The 19,767-nt window shown below is 44.0% G+C and overlaps 1 protein-coding gene across 2 annotated transcripts in view; it reads left to right on the top strand.

Moving 5' to 3' along the window:
- The window catches only part of MINDY3 (MINDY lysine 48 deubiquitinase 3), a 115,687-nt gene that overhangs the window by 24,170 nt on the left and 71,750 nt on the right, over nucleotides 1-19,767 (top strand). For both annotated transcript variants that reach the window (XM_066584942.1, XM_066584943.1), the window contains exons 7-9: nucleotides 1,666-1,780; nucleotides 5,078-5,151; nucleotides 13,565-13,644. In XM_066584942.1, the coding sequence (XP_066441039.1) occupies nucleotides 1,666-1,780; nucleotides 5,078-5,151; nucleotides 13,565-13,644 (269 nt within the window). The remainder of the gene's footprint in view (nucleotides 1-1,665; nucleotides 1,781-5,077; nucleotides 5,152-13,564; nucleotides 13,645-19,767) is intronic.

The raw sequence follows: 19,767 nt of genomic DNA, 5'->3' as shown, positions 1-19,767 counted from the left end.
TCAATTTGCACCAAAAAAACTATTTATTATGTAGCTTAGAGACTTCCTGTGCCTTACTTGACAATGGCTAATGGCTTATCAGAAAAGGTGTAGCTTTGTAAGAAAGGGTTGTGATAAATGACACAGCCGAACAAATTTATGAAACTTTCTACAAGCAAAACTCTTGCCCATAGCAACCAATCACAGAGCAGCTTACATTTTTAAAGTGAGGACTACGAACCGAAAGCTGCTCTCTGATTGGTTGCTACTGGTGACTGTACTGCTTTTAGACCTTTTCCTCCATGCTCCAGATTTTTAGAGGACAGTGAGCCAAACAAAAGGTGATATACTCTTACACTAGACAGTCTGAAAATGCACCAGGTTTATCATTCTGTACGAGCCACTGTGATAATCAGGTGCATCTTACGAGGGGCCACGTTGAATTTATATTGTCCATTAGATTACGTCACACATTGTGGGATATGGTGCTTGTTTTCCACAGCAGAAAATCCGCACTAAAATCTGCATCAAAATCCATGGATTTTGGCACTGATTGGTGCAGATCTGCCACCATTGAAAGGGTGGCATCAGCTGCAGATCTGCGTCAGAATCCTCACCAATGGTACAGATTTAGACATGGAAATGGTTCAGATTTTCCATAGCGGAAAATCTGCACCGTTTTCCACCAGATGTGAACGTGCTCTGAAATTTTCTTTCCCTTTTTTTTCTTTTCCCATTATTCCTTTTTCCTAGCTTCTCCCACTCCACCTTTTTCTGTCATCTTTTACTGCTCCTCCTCCTTCTTTTTCCGTTGTCTTCTGCTGCTCCTCCTTCTTTTTTGGTCGTCTTGGGCTACTCCTCTTTCCGTCGTCTTCTGCTGCTCCTCCTACTTTTTTCGTCGTCTTGGGCTACTCCTCTTTCCGTCGTCTTCTGCTGCTCCTCCCCCTTTTTTCGTCGTCTTGGGCTATTCTTCTTTTCGTTGTTTTCTGCTCCTCCTCCTCCTCTTTCCGTCCTCTTGAGCTACTCCTCTTTCCGTCGTCTTCTACTGCTCCTCCTCCTTTTTTTTGTTGTCTTTAGCTACTCCTCTTTCCATCGTCTTCTACTGCTCCTCCTTTTTCCGTTGTCTTGGGCTACTCCTCTCCCCATTGTCTTCTCCTTCTCCTTTTTCCGTCATCTTCTACTCCTCCTCCTTTTTCCGTTACCGTCTCCTCTTCCACTTTTTGTTCAAGGCTAACCACCTGAGATTCAGTTTCTCGCTGACCCTAACTTTTAGTATATTTTGGCCTGAATGAGGTTCTACAGTTTTTTGGTTCGCTCAATGCAATCCCTCGTAAGTCCAAGTTGTCCTCTAATGTCATATTTTCTTTTCAGCTTTCTATTGTATATGTGATTGTATGACTACCGATACAGTCATGTATACAACTAGCACAATGGTCGTCATCAAGCTCCTTCCAGGTTTCTACGAGGCAATGACCCGCGCCCGTATTGTGTAACTAGGAAGATTTAACGTTCAGGCCCCTAGGATAAGTGTAACACCCCTTGTGGGAGCACAGTGTGTCACCATTCTGTATCTTACACACAACTGATAAGGCTGATTTATCAAAAACTTATATTTACTGGTGATTTTTTGGGGTGGCTGTGGCCTTCTCTTTGTAGACAACGCTTGTTTCTGCTTTGTTTCCATAGAAGACGAACTTTCCAAAGCTTCGCTGACCTAAAGGGAGCCATATGGGATGACTATTCAATGTGGAGAAACCGGTTCGGAGTTCTGCTGTTCCTGTACTCCGTCATCCTCACCAAGGTTTGTAGAAGTATGTTGGATCTGCCAGCTCATGTACATCTCTAATGGCTCTCTTACAATTCTTGTTTGTCCGAGCGAACGATGTCCTCACCGGCTCGTTCACACTCCTGCACTAGTTGCTCCAGTCGGCGCTGGTTTTTATGTCGGCTGAAACTGAACGACGAGCAAGAACCTCAGAATTCGCCATTCGGTCGTTTGCCAGCATTTCAACTCAACCATTTATCATTGAGTTTTGCTCATTTGACCAATGATCGTTCAGTCTAAACGGGGCTTTAGATGCTCTAAGATTATATTTCAAGTCTCCTTTTTTTATTTTTTAATACGTCCAAAACTTGCAGTACAGAAATTCAAATTCAGACATAGATATGGTTAAATGATAAAATTCTGGTTGTCTGCAATTGCCACTAGGCTGCTGTGGTATCTTAGGAGGGTTTTATGGGACTAAATATTGATTACCTAACCGCAGGATAGGTCATCAATACAAATCAATGGGGCTCTGACTCCCAGCATCTCTGCCAATGAGCTCTTTGAAGGGGCTCAGGCGAGCGCTGCAGCCTCTTCTCTGGCCTGTGATGTTACATTCCTTGGTCCCATGGCCTATGTGTAGCTCAGTCCCCTTCATATGAATATCAGGTAGCACAGCTACAGCTGATCAATGGGGGTGCCAGGAGTTGGACCCCCACATATTTGATATTTGTGACCTGAAAATTCCTTTATTGCAAACACATTTATTATTGAGTTCTTGAGGAGTTCTATAATATGGTACGCAGTGAGCTCCCTCTAGTGGTCACTATTAAAGCACAGAATTTGAGCATCCAACTTTGTCCATAAGTTCCCTGCATATACAGAGAGATTTGTAATCTTTTTTAACGTTTTTGGGTTACAATTTCGGATCCAAAGTGGGAATTCAGTTACTCTGACAGAAGTACCTTTAGGGTTAGGTGTGCTCACATCTGCATCAGGGCTTCAATAGGCAATCCCTGAATAAAGGGCAGCATGCCGTGTTTGTCCTTGTAAAATCATGCACAGCAAAATACACTCCTCAGCATTGTTATTGTAAGACCAAGTAGAAAAAGTCATGGAATTATGGGAATTGCCGGATTGATAGATATGTTAATGATATGCAAATGGTGAAAGAATGGAAACAAAATATTCCAAACATCTCAATTTATTCAGCTTCTAGTAAGAGCGCCACCCGCAGAAATACACGCACTTACATGCCTGGGTATGCTGTCAGTTACATTATGGTTGTCTGAGGAATGTTCTGCCACGCTGAATGCACTTGGGCACACAAATCATCAAGATTCCGTGCTGGCAGCTCCCTTTGCAATTGCCAATCAATGATGTCCCATCTATGTTCAATGGGAGACAGGTCCGGAGATGCTGCAGGCCATGGTTGCATGTTTATGCCACGCAGGCTGCTCAGTTGCATGACCAATATGCAACCTGGCGTCGTTCTCTTGAAAAATAGCTTCTTGGACACTTCGGAGAAATCACTGACCAAATCGGCATAATACTGAGCTGTTAGTGTACCTGGAATGAAGACTAGAGGGTCCAACTACTGCCCATTATGTATGCTACCCCACCTCAAAATCCTGGGACATTCCCTTGTGAAGGCCTCTACATGACGTTGCCCACATGCTCTCCAAATCAATAGTTGCGTCAGTGAAGAGGATAGACCTCTATTGTCATCTAGTTTTGCGCCATGCTAACCTTGGAGAGCGGTGGTATGAGGTCAGTGGAATGCCTGTTGCTGGACATGTGGCTTATAGCCCAATGTCATGTAAGCGTCTTCTCATGGTTTGTGTAGACACTGCTTGATGCTCTAGGCTTGGGATGTGAGTAAAGTCCAAAATGTTATGTGCAACTCTTCACTGTTAGGACTTTATTAAAGGTTATGTTTTAAAGTCCTAACAGTGAAGAGTTGCACATAACATTTTGGACTTTACTTGCCCCCAGTGACAGGCTTGGGATGTGACATCCAATTTCGCTCATAGCCCAGAATTGATCGCCTTGTGCCATTTTTTTAATCAGACAATCTGTCCATGCAGAGGTTCTCCTCTGTGCTCCTCTTTTGAGTTTTTTGGTCTCAAAACTCGTAGAACACGCAACGTTGAACAGTGTGGACAGCTCGGCCTGCGTCGCACAATCATACCACAATACTGTTTTTTTTTTTTGTGTGGGGGGGATGGGGAGGGCGTTCAGGTTTTCAAAGGCTGAAAAAAAAAACTTGCTGTGATACTGTTAAAGCCCCGCCCACATACCATAGATTAAAGTTAAGGCCCATTTATTCACAACGATTGTCGCTCAAAAGCCATCTTTTGAGCGATAATCATTGTGTCTAAATGTGCCCAGCTTTCTGCTTTCTGCCAAACGATGGTTTACAGTAAGGACCGCATGCTGTGTTCTCCCTGGCGAGAGCTGATTACAGCTGATAACATTATATCAGCTGTTCTGAGCTGTCAGCCCCACCTGCAGAACAGCTGATAAGCAGGACTGCATGCTGTGTCTGCTGTCCATGGTGCTGAATTCTCCACGGGGGAGCTAGAGATTACATTGCTTTCTCTTAGCAGCCTATGGCTGTACTATGGAGCTAATTACAGGCCTGAGTTACTAATTACTCCTGCTGAGTTCTGCAGCAGCTCCCAGAAGATCATTTGCATGCAAATGAGGCTGATAAAGTACTAAGAGGAATTAGTGCCTATTAGTACTTTATGCAAAATGATCACTGATCTTTCAATCTTTTAAAAGATTATCTGTGTGTGTAAATGGGCCTTTAAGGGCTTGAAAATCTGGTCATTTGCATATCTTCAACTTCCTTGATTTGCATAACTTTAGGACTTTTCCTTCTAGGTGTTGCAATTTCAATCTTGAATGTTGTAACCCAATGGGCCCCATTATAAGCAGTGTGCATGCTCGCCATTTTTACTTCGTCTTTTTCGTTGGTCTGCTTCTATAACTGCACCAAACAAAGGAAAGAATTCGCATAGGGGGGAACAATGTCTTCGGGCCCTTTTACACGAAACGATTATCGCGCAAAAAAATAATTGAATCGTGTTAAACTGATAATCGTTCAGTGTAAACAAGCCAACGATGAAATAAACATGACTGCCTGCATACTGTGAATGGAGGCGGCCGGACGGAGAGATCTTCAGCGCTCCGCCTCCATTCATTGTGTGAAAGCACAGGAGCAATAATCGTTGGTACGACTGTTGGATGCTGAATGGCTCCGTGTAAATAAACTGTAAGAACAATGGTCGTATCTTAACAATGTCTTCCTCTCTTTGCCTTTACCAGGGTATCGAAAATGTTAAAAATGAAATTGAAGATGCAGAAGAGCCCTTGATTGACCCTGTATACGGGCACGGCAGGTAAGGGCGCCCTGCAGATTTTACAAACTGACAGGTTGGCCACTTAATATGGTTTCTAGCCCAACTTTACAAAAATATATAATGTGACACTTACTAATATCATCGTGTCTTCAGAGTAGAGCGGATGCCTCAGTAAAGCCCCGTCCCCTTGCTTCTGCTTCGCACGCATGCAAAAAAGCATCCTAAATGTGGCCACTGATTTAGGGGGGCAAATAGCCAGACCTGTCCATCAGTGGCCTCCATTGAGTAGTACCGAGAATAACGAAGTGCTATGCACCCTATTAGTCAATGGAGGCCGCTGATGGATCAGTCTGGTCATCTGCCCATGAGCTGTCATGTTTACATAGGCAAGGGGGTGGGGCTTCCCACAGACATCCATGCTGCTCTGAGGTTGTTAGTAATCGTCTCATTACGTCGTATGTAGCCCGTATTTTAAAAATCCCTTTGCAACATTTGTCGTACGTGTGTGTGGGGATTTTATGAAACAAAATATGTTTAAATAAAGTTTGGGGTTTATATATGTTTTTGGGGGGGGGGTTTGCTTTTATTTGTGTAATTAGTTTAAAATAAAAACTTTCCATATTTTTATAGTAAAAAAATTTAAAAAAATTTAAACTGAAAAACAGTAAACATTTGCTATTGTGGTATCCATAGAAGTCTGATCTAAATGCATTATTTATACCACATAGTGTATACCAGCAGAAAATATGTGGATTTTGTTTTCTTTAATTTTTGTAATTTTTTTTTCATACAAATAGGAGAAACTGAGCAAAAAAAGGTTGTTTTTTGTTTTGTTTTTTTTTTAATTTATTTTTTATACTCTGTCTCTAAAGGGGACCTGCTCTATAGAAGCTATAATCACTATGATAAGGCATTGCAGGACTTATGTACGCCCTGCAATTACATTGCGGGGGTCCAATGACCTCACAGAGGGAGCGCTCTCCCTCTGAACCCTTTATATGCACGCAGTGGGTCAGCAGCAGGGTTCGCTGTCCTCATGCACCCCCGCTGTTGCAGCTGGGGAGGCCGACTATCTGTAACAGCCGACTTCCGCTGCCGGATGGCGCGGGCTCCCCTCTGATTCAGCGCTATCCACAGGATGTAAGGTTACGTTGTGTTGCGTTAAGTACTACACTGCCATGATGCAACCTTACATCATGGGGCATTAAGGGGGTAAACTGCGCAATAGATGCCCAATCAGACGCTGGTTTTTATTCCGGCTGAAACTGAAAAATGAGCGTGAACCTCACGATTCTTGCTCTTTGCTCAGTCGTTTGCCCCTGTTTAAATTGAACGATTATCGTTTAAACGATTTTTTTTTAAATTGATATTCGTTGAGTCTAATCGGGGCATTAGTTGAGTAGAAAGTTATTTTGAAGCCAGTGTAAAGGTGCCAGCCATGTTCAGCCATTTGGTCCAGAACCTGTCATATGTATGACCTGCTTTCCTTGGGAAGTAAATACCCCTTTCCATTGATAGTAGCCAGACAGCCTTATCTGTGACCTCCCTGAATGTCGAGGGTTTTTCATCAAGCCAATGCTGTGCAGTCGGGTTTAAGGCCATATAGAGTAGCCCGTTTACCACTATGTGCTCCACCTCATCCACCGGCAAATCACACCCGTACCCCAAAACCACTGAGGAACTGGGATGGAACCGATATCCCCTTCCCACATCTTCTGAACGGTCAGAGGTCTTTGGAAGTTAAACCGGCTCTGGATATACCTGTACGAAGTAGACATTTTCTCCGCAGTTGCTTGAACAAAGTTGACAATTTGCAATTGTGAAGCGAGGAACTCCACCCTAAAAGCAGGTCACAGCTGCAGATCTTTATAACAAGGTGTATGTGGGATACAATCAGCTTGTAACCAATCCAATGACTTAAGCTCTACCCAGAGACAAATTGAGAGATACGTCCGATACTCCAGAAGTCTACAGGTTGGTTCCGTTCTGAGAGAAGTGGTATCCCGTATTGGAGTAAGTTGTGTGCAGTTCTTAATACTCTGGTTCTCCACCACACATTGTGCATAAGAGATACAGGGGGGAGATATACTTCATATTGCGCTCCAAATTGTGGGCCTCAAGTATGTGCGCTGCCTCTAGAGTGCTGTAATTGGGAGACCAAATAATACACCCTTACAATGTCTCCAATCTTATATGGGTACACTTTTTGTGCCAAACTTGGTCTCTAATGAGGCTATTCTCTTTGTGCTGCAGTTGCTGCGTCTAAAGGGTTATACAGCAGGGATCTGTGGTTTCTCCGGTCCCCACTGTTAGAGCAAGTGCCAGGCTGTCATCTGACAGCTGAACACCCCCTTTCCCGCTGGCATGGAGACCAATGCCAGGCTTCTGATGCCTTGCTGTGAAGTAACACCTGCATCAGAATAAAGCCCCTTAACAGTTGCTATTGAAAAGCGTTTGGGCGGTTGTTAAGGGGTTAAAGGAATGCGCGCGTGGTAAAGGGGCATGATCTATATGAATGGTTAAATCTAGCTTATCCACAGGCATTGGGATACAATTTTCCTAGTTAATAGTAAAGCCCTATTTACATGCAAAGGTGCTTTGTTTAAAACATAGGGAGAGTGACAGTTTGAGCGATCAGTTTGCATAAGCTGCTAATGGGCACTAATGTCCAATAATAGCTTATTAGCTTGATTTGCATGTAAATGAGCCCCCGGAGCTGTATGCAGATAACAGCAGGCGGTCTGTTATCTGCATACAGCCCCTTTGTACTGCTGTGGGACAGCAGCTGAATACAATGTTTTCAGCGCTCCAATGGAGAATCGCAGCATGTGGTCCCTGCTATCGGCTGCCCGGCCGAAAGATGGGTTTTAAACTCCACATAAGATCATCGTTTGTCCAAAAAGCTAACGATGGTAGCATTTACATGCAATGCTTATTGTTCAAAAGACATCGTTATAGCGAATTTTGAGCGACAATCGTCCCGTGTAAACGGGGCTTAAGTCCAGAATGGTTACCATATTTATCAATGACAGAGATGGTGGTTTCCAGAGAAAGGAGTCACTCTAAAACAATAGCATGTCGTTGGCATTTAATGCTATTTTTTTTCCCCATGCGGTCATGTCTGAAGCCAGCTACACAAACGTGGGATCGAACTTTACTCGCAAGGGGAAAGTTTAATAAAAAGCAATCCAAAACTCATAAGTACTACGAATGGGGCCAATAGAAACTACAGGATGTCCTGTGAAAAACGGACCCTCACACAGCTGCATGCCAGAAAAATAAAATTATGGGTAGTTTGACATCTGCGTTGGAGGTTCCTGTGCAGATCCGCCACAAAATCCTGAAAGAGGGCTGCATACAGAGCTTTCTCCTCCGGATAAGAGTCAGGCAGCTGAGCAGAAAGCGAACGGACCCCATTATAGTCCATGGGGTCGGTTCGGCGCTGTTCGGTTCATCATAAGACGGAGCTGTTCCACCAGGGGATTCCCCTTTTTTGCTCCCTGAATGAAGCAGGAAAGCGGAACCCCAGGCGAAGGTGCCAAACCACCATTAGATGGTCAGATATTTTCAAGAGTCGTGCAACAAATTATATTGACTTGGTATCTTTGTTATCGCACTGACCCACGGAGTGAAGTTGGACGTTTTTGCTGCAGTGGGTACAGGGTAGAAACAAACCCTGTCCCAAAATTTGCACAATTGCTTTTTTTTTTTCTATGTCACGCCAGTTAAAAATGTGCTAGTATTTCAATACATTGTATAGTACATGAAACAGGGTATGGGTATGAGAAAACGTGTCCTGGTCCTCCAGAGGTGCAAATCTTCCAGAAACCCCTGGCTGCAAAAAGGTAAGACGTTATCACCAAGGGACCTCGGACAGCAAAAAGCAATTTCCAAAAATAGCCATGCCTTTAGAGGTGGTTAAAGGGGTTTTCCACACAAAAACTATTGCAGATCTTTCCTCAGGATAGGCCATCAGTAGTTCAGTGGGGTTTGCCAATCCACTGATCGGGCACACGCTGTCAGTGCCACAGGAATATGGAGCGGAAGCGGAATGGTTCTGGCCCATTTGTTAGGCGGCACTTGTTGTTATTGCAGCCACAGATCCCATTAAAATCAATGACGGCTGCAGTTATGAGCACTGGCCACTAGACAGAGGTTGGAGCGATCTGCTTCTGCTCCATACCCCTGTGTGCTGTGGTGCTGACAGCGGGCACTCAAACAGCTGAGATCAGCCAGGGTGGCGACCGGCGGGCTCAATACGATCAACTGATTGCCTGTTCTGAGGACATGTCATCCATAGTATGTGTGTGGAAAGCCCCATTAAGATTTCCCACTGGTGGATACTTAGGACGTATAAATTGGGTCCAACTCCCAAGAAGCGAGTCTCTAAGCTGCCTTGACTGTAGGTACATGCCGCCATATTTGAGTATGAAGCCCCCACCACCACCACCACCACCACCTCTGACATGCCCATAGGCGAAAGCGTTGGCTAAACTGAAGCGCTCCACTGATGAGGATTATCACAGGGATACAATCAGAAATAAAATAACCCAAAGCCATTCCTTCTCGCAGCTGTCGGATATTCCTGGGAATTGAGATTATTTGCTTTTTCAGAGGACTGTAAGAAAAACAAGCAATTAATAGAACCGTTTTCCGTGAAGTTCCCTGTGAAAATATTTGGTTATTGCGTCTGAGCATGTTATCTCCAGGTTTGTCTGTAGGGCTCAGCGTGAAGGAACAAATAACATTTCCCTCATAGTATATATAGACTTGATATGTTGTCTTTGGATAACCCCTTCATCACCTAGGTAGGTGAGAAGTCTGATCAGTGAGGGTCTCAGCACTACTAAGAACAGGGGTCCTGTGAACCCCTCTTCTCATCACTGCACCCTCGCGCTGTGATGTGGAGAGTGAAAGGAGCAGCAGTCGCGCATGTGCAGCACTGCTACATTCATTTCAATGGGGCTGACAGAAATGGCCGACTACAAGCACTCTGTCTCCAACCGCTCACTTGTCAGGCGCTTGTTTTTAGCTCCCCTAAAAGCCAAGCAACTCTCAGCCCGTGTAAACTGGCAGAGGATTACCTATGAATGACTGCCCGTTTACTGTAAATGGAGGTGGGCAGCTGGAAGAGATCTCCGGTGTGCTCTGCCTCCATCCTGTGAGTGATCATCGCTCCGGTGTGAAAGCTCAAGAGCGATGAAGGCCAATTTAGACAGAATTTTCGCTCAAAAGCCATCTTTGCCTTTGAACGATAATCGTTGTGTAAACGTGCTGCCATCGTGCATTGTTCGTGCACTGTTCGTTCATCGCTGATTTCTAGCAAGCTAAAAATCAGCGATAAGCCTTATAAGTGCCGCACGCTGAGTTCTCAGCGGGATACCAGCTGATGGCATTCTTTCAGCTGGTATCCCGCACGGAGCTCTCAGTGATAGCTCCGAGAACAAAGCAGCTCCCGCTGTTCTCTGCGATATCAACTCAGTGGGATACCAGCTGAGAGTTCCAAGAACAAAGCAGCTGTTTGCAGAAGACAGCACTCCCGCTTGTCTTCTGTATACAGCAGGAGCCTTCATTTACACACTAAAAAGTTCTTAAGTACCTAATTAGCTACTTAAGAGCTTATGCAAAGTAATCGCTCAAAACTGTCACTCAAACTGCTGTTTGAACTAATTTTGAGCGATCATCTTTCCGTGTAAATGCACCTTAAACGTTGGGGCTGCTGTCGGGCAGTTAAGAGCCTGACAGTCATCCTGCGTATAAGTACTCTGCCTCCCAGCAGGTCATCCTGTGTATAAGTACTCTACCTCCCAGCAGGTCATCCTGCGTATAAGTACTCTGCCTCCCAGCAGGTGGCTACCGTGCAACTGTGGACAATGAGGATGGCGTCTCCTCTATAAGAAAGGATGTTCCGATACCTGTCCCAAATGTCTCTTCTTGCCAAGTTCCTTTTTCCACCTGATTTGGTCCTGCCCCAAAATTCGAGGCACTGGCTGGCCCATCATGCACCTACATTTTCTGAATGGGTGCTCTTGGTCAATAGTATGTCACCAAATAAAAAGGGACTTTGTCATCATAAGAAATGTCCAAATAAGTTCTCTACAATTTGGTCTTGATGGCTCCCATCTGATCTAACTGAAGACTCATCAGCACACGGCTCCCAATCCTTCAAGTTGCATTCTCTGTCGTCCTTTTCAGTATTCATGGTTGAGTTGGTGTGGCTGCACATATCTACTTATGTGTCCTTTGTTCGCTCTCTTAAGGCATAATGTGGGATTTTTAGGAGTACATCTGGGAGCCTTAGGGCTCATGTCCACGGGCAAAATAAGAATTAAAATCCGCAGCGGATTTTAACTCTTCTCCTGCCCGCGGATCCGCACCCCATAGGGATACATTGACCACCCGCGGGTAGATAAATACCCGCGGATCGTCAATAAAAGTGATTTTAAAAAAAATGGAGCATGGAAAAATCTGGACCATGCTCCATTTTCGTGCGGGTCTCCCGCGGGGACGGCTCCCACGGGCTTCTATTGAAGCCTATGGAAGCCGTCCGGACACAAAAATCATATTTTACTTACACGCTCCGGTTCTTCTCTTCGGCGCCGCGCCATCTTCTCTCAGTCGCGGCCGGATCATTTTGCTTCGGCCCGGCGCATGCACAGGGCACGTCACCGACGTCATCATGCACATCCGCCGAGCCGAAGAATGAAGATCCGTCCGCGACGAGAGAAGATGACGCCGCCGCGAAGAGAAGAAACGGAGCAGATGGGAGGTGAGTTAATTCTTATTTATTCTCCTTTTCAGCGCTCATGTCCGCGGGGCAGGAGGGACCCGCTGCAGATTCTCCATGGAGAATCTGCAGCAGATCTGATTTTCCCCGTGGACATGAGGCCTTAGTTTGTTTTTTGTTTTTCTTTGTTTGCTGTTGTGGCTTTATATTTCTACCTATACACAAATAAAAGGACAGTTAGTCCCGGTGGTTCCTTCTTGTTTTCTTGGGCAATTATTTGTTTGTTTGCCCTATAGATTTTTCTAATATAATTGGGACAGATGACGTACCTAGCTGTGATTTTCGCTTCCTACCGTGCTGGAAATACATGTTGAATTGGAACTGAGTCTTATTGTACAGTCTTTGTGTTCTTTGTGCATGACACCTTGCATTGCTTGTATATTATTACTATACAATATGCATTTGCAAACAAAAAGGATGCTACGTTTTTATGAAACCTCAAACAAGTGTTTAATATCTTCTATGCCAGGATTTCTTCTGTATTGCACAGGTGAAGTAATTATTGTCTATAGGATATTCTGAAAATATGACCTGTTGGGGCCCATGAGGACTGGAGTTGGGAAACTTTGTTCTATGCTGACGTATAATTGTTTGTAGTTACAGGCCTGTAGCTTGAGGCTGCACTACTGTGAGACCCCCGACGATTACATGCCCTCTTGTGAGTTTTGTGCTACGTCTTTATCCTTCCCGACTTGAGTTCTAATAAGTAAACCTTGATGTGAATGTAAGGGGGAATCACAATGGTATGTAAGTTTCGATCCACACAAGGTATAGATTTAGCAACCCTTAACATGACAACTGGCACACTTATTAAAGTGGTTGTGCCAACTTTTTGGCCATATTCACATGGACCTATCTGTGTGCGCAATATGCAGAGAATACAACCCATTGGTTTCAATGGGTTTGTTCACGCGTGTATATTTTGCGCACGCAATTCCAACACACAAAATACGCAGCATGAGAACATTTTAAACTCCTAAAACGGTTGGCCATTTCACTGGCTGAGAGTGTGCTTTTTAATTTTTTTTTGTGCGCACAATTGCGTACGACTTGCACATGCAAAAAGTACAGTAAAATATGCTGATGCGCACACAAATGTGCAATGCCCATCCACAAAAATACATGCATATACACTTACGCTCATGTGAATCTGGTCTTAAAGTTTCCTCCTATCCATAGTATCAGAGATCACGTTCTGTTTGGGGGGGTGGGGGGGGTAGGATCTGAATGCTCGGACCCCCACTGATGCTGAGAGTGGGAAGTCCCAGAGTTCCTGGCATGAATCAAGCAACGGTGAAGCATGTGCACTGCTGCTGCATTCAGATAGCTGAGCACTTGAACTGCCAGCAGATAGGGAATAACGTTTAGTCCCAGCGCCACCCCTTTAACCTACAGTGTTGTAGTAGTTAGTGTAACAATCGTCACATCTGTACGTGTGACAATATTGTACCTGACAGAGATCGGAACAGTAAGTGTAATTAGAGTTTCTCAGTGGTGCAGCCTCAGTCTGGGCCTTCAGTTTCAAGCCGCTATATCTCAACACAGAAGTGAGATATTAACAATCGGTTTTCACATTTTTTGCATATATTGAAGGTTCTTTTTTAGAATTTTGCCTTTCCTGATGTTATGTCTTGTCTTTTTTGTCTTTTTTTTTTTTTTTTCTAGCCAAAGTTTGATTAACCTTCTGCTGACGGGACATGCGGTTTCCAATGTATGGGACGGAGACCGGGAATGTTCAGGAATGAGTAAGTTGTCTTATATTACTGTGAATGTGGAGAACTAGATATAACTGTTGAGATGCCATGGTCAAAGCTGGAGCCTACTGCAGACTCCCAGGCATACCATGCATAGATGCCTAATAAGCCCTGCCCATGGGATGGCTTCATAGGAAACCTTAAAGTGTATACTGCAATACGGAAGTATTGCAGTATATATACAGTAAAATCAATCAAATGGTCGCAAGCTCAAGGCCCCCTATGAGAACTGAATAAGTGTCAAATAGGATTTATAAAGTTTTTAACTTACACAATTAAAAACCCATATATTTGGTATCGCTGTGTACGTAAAAATCCAAATTATTGAGACTAGCACAATTCCGTTGCGCAAAAAAACGCAGCATGAGAGCATTTTAAACTAATGAAACTGTTGCCCATTTGGGAGGAGACACAGATTAGATATTGGAAAAAACTTTCTGACAGTGAGGGTGATCAATGAGTGGAACAGGTTACCACGGGAGGTGGCGAGTTCTCCTTCAATGGAAGTGTTCAAACAAAGGCTGGACAAATATCTGTCTGGGATGATTTAGTGAATCCTGCACTGAGCAGGGGGTTGGACCCGATGACCCTGGAGGTCCCTTCCAACTCTACCATTCTATGAAATACAACCAATATTTGTCCTGCGCAGTGTAGGCAGTGCAAAAAAACCAAAGCATGGAATGCCACAACTGTGGGAGCTTTTTTTTCTGTTATCCAAAAACATTTAAATAAAAAGGTATCAAAAAGATATGTTTCCCAAAATGGTACTAATAAAAACTACAGCTCGCCCCACAACAAACAAGCTCTGACACGGCCCAATGTAAAAAGTTACGGGTCTCAGAATTTGGCATCAGGAAGCAATTGTTTAAAAAGTAAATGCATTACAACAAACCAACATAAGTTATATGAATTTGGTGTCACCGTAATCGTATTGACCCGTAGAACAAGGTTCAGATGTCCCTTTTACTGCACTGTGAATGCTAGAAGAACTAAAGCCACCAAAAAATGGTGCAGCTGCATTTTTTTTCACTTCAGCCAACTTAAAAAAAAAATGTCATACAGCTATGTCAATAGAAAAATAAAAGTTACGGCTCTTGGAATGCGGGGTGTGGGGCGAAAAACGAAAATGAAAGATCTCTGTTCTTGAAGGGGTTAAAACAGGATGCAGAGAGGAGGGCAGGTATCTGTGCAGTCCCTAAAAATCGAACAAGTGAACATTGGGCTAAGCTGTACGCTCATGTATGTAGGGCTCCAGCGCCGATGGCTTATCTCCCAGGGGACACAAGCACCCAGTATTGAATAATTAGTCGTTTGTCGTGCCATTGTCCAGGTCTACGGACGACTAAACATGGCTGTGACAGCCATGGCAGGGAAATCCCTTTATCTCTGCAGGGATGAGGGGATTCCCCCTAGTGATGTGAGGCTATTTTTACATGAAAACGCCTTGCATCCACGGGGGTTTCACATGGTGGAAAATGCTATATCGGGCCGTGGTCCATGACCCAATATTGCCCTCGCCAGTGTGAAGTAGCCATTATGGTCCTTGTATGCAGGATCCATTGAGATGCTCAACAATGATTGTTCAGTGTGAAAGGGCCCTAACCTTATGATATATCCTTGTAGGGTTCAGTGCCTCATTTCTGATACAGAGCTCCAAATCCAATTTCTGTTCACATAGCCATAGATTAAATGCTGATATAAGTGTGCCTGCAGCCTGCCCCCTAGTGGTGGATTCAAGCTGCCAGAATTGTATCATTTTGTTTTTGAAATCCTAAAGTATTGTGTAATGCGTCCATTGTGTGAGATCTTCAGCACTTGTGCGCTCTGCAGCTGACCACCAGATGGCAGTACAGCTCTGTTCAGTTCCTTGTAGGGGTCGAGGCTGCGGAGCTGGCTGACCTCTCTGGAGGCTTTTATATGTCTGGAAAACAAGACACAAACCTTTTTCCATTTAGGCAGCGCTTTACTGTCTATTTTCTACCGTTATTAAACATTCTCTTCCTTTTAAGTACTAATGAAGCTTGAGTGTTCTGTTCTGCTCCAAGAGCCGAGGAGATGCGGGAGATAAGAGATCGGTGCGCGTGTGTTTTTAATATTTACCCTTAAAGAAATAAACTTGGCTTTAAAAGGGTCTACAAGACAACTAGTTGAGGGGAAAATAGTTCTAGGAGCAGTGGGGACAGATGACATGAGCAAGGAGGGATGTATGACCTATAGGATTCAAGGGAGCCTATAGAACCTTGCAAATAGCATTCTGAGACAGGGATACCCCTTCAGTGATATGTCATATTGTTAACCATAGGCCAAAAAGCTCTGATCACTGGGTTTCCAATCTGTGGTGCTGTGCTAGTTCCAAAAACTAAATGACAGAAGTCACATTGGCACTTCTACATACAAACTTCAATACAGCTACATTCAGTAGTTTGCAAATACATTACTTATCCTGTACTGATCCTGAGTTACATCCTGTATTATACTCCAGAGCTGCACTCACTATTCTGCTGGTGGAGTCACTGTGTACATACATTACTTATCCTGTACTGTTCCTGTGTTACATCCTGTATTATACTCCAGAGCTGCACTCACTATTCTGCTGGTGGAGTCACTGTGTACATACATTACTTATCCTGTACTGTTCCTGTGTTACATCCTGTATTATACTCCAGAGCTGCACTCACTATTCTGCTGGTGGAGTCACGGTGTACATACATTACATTAATTATCCTGTACTGATCCTGAGTTACATCCTGTATTATACTCCAGAGCTGCACTCACTATCCTGCTGGTGGAGTCACTGTGTACATACATTACATTACTTATCCTGTACTGATCCTGAGTTACATCCTGTATGATACTCCAGAGCTGCACTCACTATTCTGCTGGTGGAGTCACTGTGTGCATACATTACATTACTTATCATGTACTAATCCTGAGTTATATCCTGTATTATACTCCAGAGCTGCACTCACTAATCTGCTGGTGGACTCACTGTGTACATACATTACTTATCCAATACAGATGCTGAGTTACATCCTGTATTATACTCCAGAGCTGCACTCACTATTCTGCTGCTGGAGTCACTGTGTACATACATTACATCACTTATCCTGTACTGATCTTGAGTTACATCCTGTATTATCCTCCACAGCTGCACTCACTATTCTGGTCCAGCAGGTTACGCTGGGACATTTCAGCTCTGAGGCCGCAGAATTCTGAATATAGGTCTTGACTAATACTGACTGCACGGGATCAGTGGAAAGTAATGTACTGCTTGACATATTATGCAAGTGAATTCTGTTTATAGACTATATAATGGCAGTGTAGGGCGAACTGTCATTTTAAGGCGATATAGCTATAATTCGTACATTTAGAATGTATAGATAATTGATAGCACTCTACTGATTGTCCTGTTTTTCCATTTTCCCCTGCATGTATTTCTGGGTTGTCCACTAGAGGGCAGTGTGGTGAAATATTACAGAGGTTTATAACCCAGAACAGCTCAAGTTCTGACCGTTGCTATATACAGTGTGTGTATGGAAGATGTTCCAGTGTCTTTACATTCATATAAACATTTCGTCATGGGATCCAGTATGCAAAACGGGAACTTACCTAATTTTTCACTTTGTCAGATCTCCAGCAGCACCAGAAGACACCCTTGTTCTTGGCTTTGTGTCCCGTCCTTGTAAATAAAGCTTAATCATTGTATAATATAAAGTGCTGCAACTTTTGGACATGCTCTGCGCTTACAATTTATCTGACCTTGCTGTCAGTGAATCAAAACTTTCTTGTATATGTTCAGAGAAACCGGGCAAGCGTAACACTTCTTCCAACTGAGGATTTGGTACTCGTACCTCCAGTCTAGGCAATCATCTGTGAGCGAAATGTAGCTGCTAGTGTCACCGATACATTGTAGCAAAACCGTAGAAAAGTTTATGCTACTACTGTGTTCAGAGGATTGAATCGAGGGGATATATTATGGTAAAGCTGTGAGAATTACTATGTGTATAGAGGTGTGTGGGATAGCTGCACAACATAGACAATGCTCCCATTCACTGACAACAAACGGTGATCTTGAAAATGGTGAAAGATGGAAACACAAGGCTATCAGAACTATGCCATTAAATTTTAATTGCTCCTTATTTGCAAAAGGTCAGACCCCTAACAAATTCTCCATCTGGAGGCAAGAGGCATTGCTGCTCCATCCATCGGAGATTGGCAGCCTTCTATTTCTCCTACTCAGTCCCAAAGGGATGAATGGCTGTGGCTCCATTCATTTGTGGACACAGCATCCCCATTGTTATGATCAGCTCGGATCCCAACAGTCGGACCTACTCTTATCCGACAGTGTAGATAGGAGGAAACATCAAATCTTAGGAAAATACCTTCAAAAGCTGCCACTAGGGGGAGCTAAGGAGCATATTCTGCAACATTTTATTGTTGTGCTCATAGAGAGTATAAAGGGAACTTGCGCTAGTGGTGGCAGTCAGACTTTATCACAATCTTGTAATTGAAGCACTTTGTAACACTTTTAAGGGGTTTTCCCGGCGGTTATTGATGATCGATCCTTGGGATAGGTCATCAATGGTTTATCAACTGGGGTCCATACTTGGGGTCCCCACCGATCAGCTATTCCAGCGCCCACTGTCACTGGCAAAATACACAGGGTGCAAAGTGGAAGCTGGTGCTCCGACCATCGTCTAGTGGCTGGTACTGGTAATTGCAGCTATTTGACCTATCCTGAGGATAGATCATCAATAGCAACCGCCTGGAAAACCCCTTTAACCCTTTGCAGTCCATTTTTGGCTTCATGGTTTCCTAGGGGGCTTTCTCCTTCTGCCATTATACAATGGTGCCACCTGCTGGCTAGAGCCAGTACTGCGGTATGTGACTTGCTGGAGAGGCTCCTAACAACAGAGCGGCCAGTAACATACAGTAAAAATACCCTGCCGGACGTCTTCCGACATTGGAGCTGTACAGCCTTCAATCACAATGTCTTTAGACGTCAGACAGTGGATTGGAAACGGTTAAATCAGATCTGGGACTTCCATACAGATAAAGTATGAAATGAATCTCCACTACATTTTTGACCTATTTATTCCTCTGTTTTCTACATTACTGTCCGTTTCTTCTATCCCCCGACCTTCGTCCTAATAGTTGTTTTCTAAAGTTACAGACTCCTATTTGATGCTTGCAGACCCTATATAAATAGTTGTCGCTGCTCCAGCACCTTCCACCCACGCAGTGCTGAGCAGATCCAGGAGGCCAGATGATCCTGCAGCTCATGTGTTCATCCTAATTAGACGGCTGCTTTATCCATTGTTCTGCTCATGTGAGAATAGGAGAAGGTGGGAGACATCAGACAATGGAAGAATATGCAAATAGTACACGGCGGCCCCTCAATATGCAATAGTCATTGGTTCTAGGACAATGAAAGTATAGTATGTTGGATCCAGAGCTATATGGAAAAATGGAAGGATGTTCCAAGGACTCCTAAAGTGATGCAAAATGAAGATTTGGGATGTGTTCACACACCGCTGATTTGCTGCATATTTTACTCCTACAATTGGAAGATTGAAATCTGATCTGCGACGAAATCCACATCATAGAATGGTGGAGTTGGAAGGGACCTCCAGGGTCATCGGGTCCAACCCCCTGCTCAGTGCAGGATTTACTAAATCATCCCAGACAGATATTTGTCCAGCCTTTGTTTGAACACTTCCATTGAAGGAGAACTCCCCACCTCCCGTGGTAACCTGTTCCACTCATTGATCACCCTCACTGTCAGAAAGCTTTTTTCTAATATCTAATCTGTGTCACCTCCCTTTCAGTTTCATCCCATTGCTTCTAGTCTTTCCTTGTACAGATGAGAATAGGGCTGATCCCTCTGCACTGTGACAGCCCTTCAGATATTTGTAGACCGCTATTAAGTCTCCTCTCAGCCTTCTTTTTTGCAAGCTAAACATTCCCAGATCCTTTAACCGTTCCTCATAGGACATGAAATCAGCAACGTGTGAACACCCCCAAAGGGGTTTTCTGGGCAATTTGTACTCCTCCCGGCTGCTCCCGACTCTTCCAGCCTCCTCCCCCTGCAGAGAGGGATGCCGTATATCAGCC

This window comes from Eleutherodactylus coqui, chromosome 12, assembly GCF_035609145.1.
Source record: "Eleutherodactylus coqui strain aEleCoq1 chromosome 12, aEleCoq1.hap1, whole genome shotgun sequence".
NCBI classification, from domain to species: Eukaryota; Metazoa; Chordata; class Amphibia; order Anura; family Eleutherodactylidae; genus Eleutherodactylus; species Eleutherodactylus coqui.
The sequence above is the reverse complement of the archived record's forward strand: the minus strand, read 5'-3'. Positions and strand labels throughout refer to the sequence as shown.